The sequence below is a fragment of the Alosa pseudoharengus genome, unplaced genomic scaffold (assembly GCF_046254945.1).
Source record: "Alosa pseudoharengus isolate Yale_2024_CS ecotype anadromous, Long Island Sound unplaced genomic scaffold, YU_APseudo_1.1 YU_APseudo_1.1_scf_9, whole genome shotgun sequence".
Classification (NCBI taxonomy): Eukaryota; Metazoa; Chordata; class Actinopteri; order Clupeiformes; family Clupeidae; genus Alosa; species Alosa pseudoharengus.
In genome coordinates this window covers 22,067,993-22,070,492 of record NW_027468881.1, presented here as the reverse complement: position 1 = coordinate 22,070,492, position 2,500 = coordinate 22,067,993, and the positions used below count along the sequence as shown (strand labels likewise).

Genomic DNA, 2,500 nt, shown 5'->3' with positions numbered 1-2,500 from the left:
CAACGCTGGACACCACATGCAAAGAGCGCTGAGATATACAGTACTGGGAAAGGTGACCTGTTCATTGATCCTTCAGAAGGATCTTATTATTGTCGGTATGTCGGTATGTGTGTGAGTTTTTTTGTGGATAGCAAGACCTAGATACTACTACACCTTTACACAACAAGTGTTACAAGTGTCCATGGTACATAATGGATCCTTTTTCTGACACTTCACGTGAGGTCACCTCCCTTAGCAAACAGACGTGTTGCATGAAGGATACTGTTCCTGCAAACTAAAAACTAAACACTTCAATCCTTGACTTCAGCTCAGAAGTGGCTATGTGTAGCACTCAGCAAAGTAAACATTTTGATTGCTACCCTACGGTCAGTCAGAGCTGTGACCTCTAAAGTCCCGTCAAGTAGTAGTAAAAGGATCAAAAATAAACCTGCATAAATCTACTCTAGTACATCTAATCAAAAAAGTTCACACATAAATTAATTAATAGTTACATACCAGAAAGCTCACTGAACCATCCACAAAGCATCATGCATCACACAGTGCAGTTGATTAAAGCAATGCCTTTCCTACCCCCAGCAGTCATTTCCTCAAAGAAAGGAAATAAGACCACAGCCAGTGGCAGTCTCCACTTAATGAGCAACATCTGAAGTGCTCTCTCACTTGGCTCGTGTCATGATGACAGACAATTAAGCTCCCTACTTGCATGACAAACGGCGCACGATTCCTGGGGTACTTATCATGCACTGTGTTTCGCCATGTTTGGCATTCGAAGACACTAAATAAATAAATAATAAGCTGTGTGTTGTTGGCTAATGACTGTTGCAGAGTTTGTTCCTGTTTGCCATTTCTGGCCTTAGCTAAATTAATTTCATTAGAGCAGTGCAATGCGTGACTTAAAGGGCTACTCACTCTGGCTGGCTTCTTCCAGTGGCCCACAGTGACCTGAGTCGGACTCTGGTAAATGTGCCGACTTTTGGCCATTTTCACAGGAGGTGAAACCAAACCAAACAAAACAAAAATAAGTGAGCCCAATCAATGTCCAAATGTGGATAAAAAAAAATAAAACTCCAGGCAAAGTCCAGATGGGAGTCCAGAGACACGCGAGTGGTGTCTTCAGTTTGACACCTGAGTCAGTGTGTGAGTGTGAGTGTCCACCTCAGGAGAGAGGGCTGTCCTAACCCAGCGCTGCAGTAAGGAGCCACCGTGGGACGTCTCCTATGATCCATGGCACGGGTGGAGGAGCGACTCCTCACTATACTGCTGATATGCACGTGCTCCAACTGACCATCAGCCAACCCACAGATACCTTCCAGGTCTCTGAAGTGTGCTTTACTGAATGAGCACAGGTGTGTGCAAGAACTCTGTGAGGAGATGAGAAGCTCAAGTATTAGTCTGTCTGTTTGTGTGTGTGTGTGTGTGTGTGTGTGTTGAGCTCTCTTCTCTTCCAAAGTCTTTCTGAGACTTTCTGTTGTTCTGCTGTTGAGACGCTCTCTCTCTCTCCCACGCACACTCTCTCTCCCTCTCCCCCTTCCTCTTTTTCTCACTCACTCTCACGCTCTCTCTTCTTCCACTTCCCGATTGCCAGTGTTCAAAAGTTGAGATATGGAGGCACAGACATGTACAGAGAGCATTCCTCCAGGGTACGTGAGTGTGTGTTTGTGGTATGTGTGTGTGTGTGTGTAAACACATTCTGCCTCCTCCTTCTCCCTAGCTGTTGGCCAGAGCCATGGCTGCGACTGCCTCCTCAGGCTGTACTCTCTCTCTCTCTCTCTCTCTCTCTCTCTCTCTCTTTCTCTCTCTCACTCTCTCTCTCCTCTCCTAAACAAGTCTGAGCAGATCCTGGCCTCGCCAGAGGGCACTACTCTCAGGATATTTCACAGCGCTAAGACACAAGGCTGATGTCATCCACTGAGTGCCTGGTTAGATTAGGACTCAAGCCCAGTCACTCTCAAGCATCTGGCTCCACTGACTGACACACTATGTGTGGATGTGCCATGTTCTAAAGCGCTATTGTTTGGGGAATGGAGGGTGAATGAGAGAGAGAAAGAGAGAGAGAGAGAGAAAGATGGAGAGAAAGGTGGGAAGAGTAAGAAAGAAATAGAAACAAGTAATGAAAGAAAAAGAAACAAAAAACACAGAAAGATGGAGATGGTTAAAGGAAGACAATAGAGGAGAAGAGAAAAGAAGAGAAGAGAGGGATAGGAAGAGGGGGAGGAAGATATTAAAAGACAAAAGAGTGAAGGAGAGTGACAGATAGACAGATAGAGAGAGAAACAGAGAGAGAGATAGATGTGTGACCTTCACAGTGCTAATAGATCTGTCATTGGCAGGTGTGTGTGGCAGGCTGGGCTGGACATTAGGGCAATGCTTTTTGCCACGGCCAGATGTGCCTGCCAGAGTAATGACATGCCTCGCCTCCCCTCGCCTCATCGTGCCGGCTGGTGACACTGTCGCACACTTGTCTTAGCTCAGGCCCCGTCAGAGGTCAACTCTGTCAGAG

At 46.3% G+C, this 2,500-nt stretch overlaps 1 protein-coding gene across 7 annotated transcripts in view; it reads right to left on the bottom strand.

Moving 5' to 3' along the window:
• rap1gapa (RAP1 GTPase activating protein a) overlaps positions 1–2,500 on the bottom strand; it is an 83,806-nt gene that overhangs the window by 34,830 nt on the left and 46,476 nt on the right. The window contains exon 1 of one of the 7 annotated variants that reach the window (XM_076277184.1): positions 910–1,583. The exons of the other annotated variants lie outside the window; for them this stretch is intronic. Within the exon in view, the coding sequence (XP_076133299.1) occupies positions 910–981 (72 nt within the window). The 5' untranslated portion in view covers positions 982–1,583. Of the gene's footprint in view, positions 1–909; positions 1,584–2,500 lie in introns of those variants that run through there. 7 annotated transcript variants of the gene reach the window in all.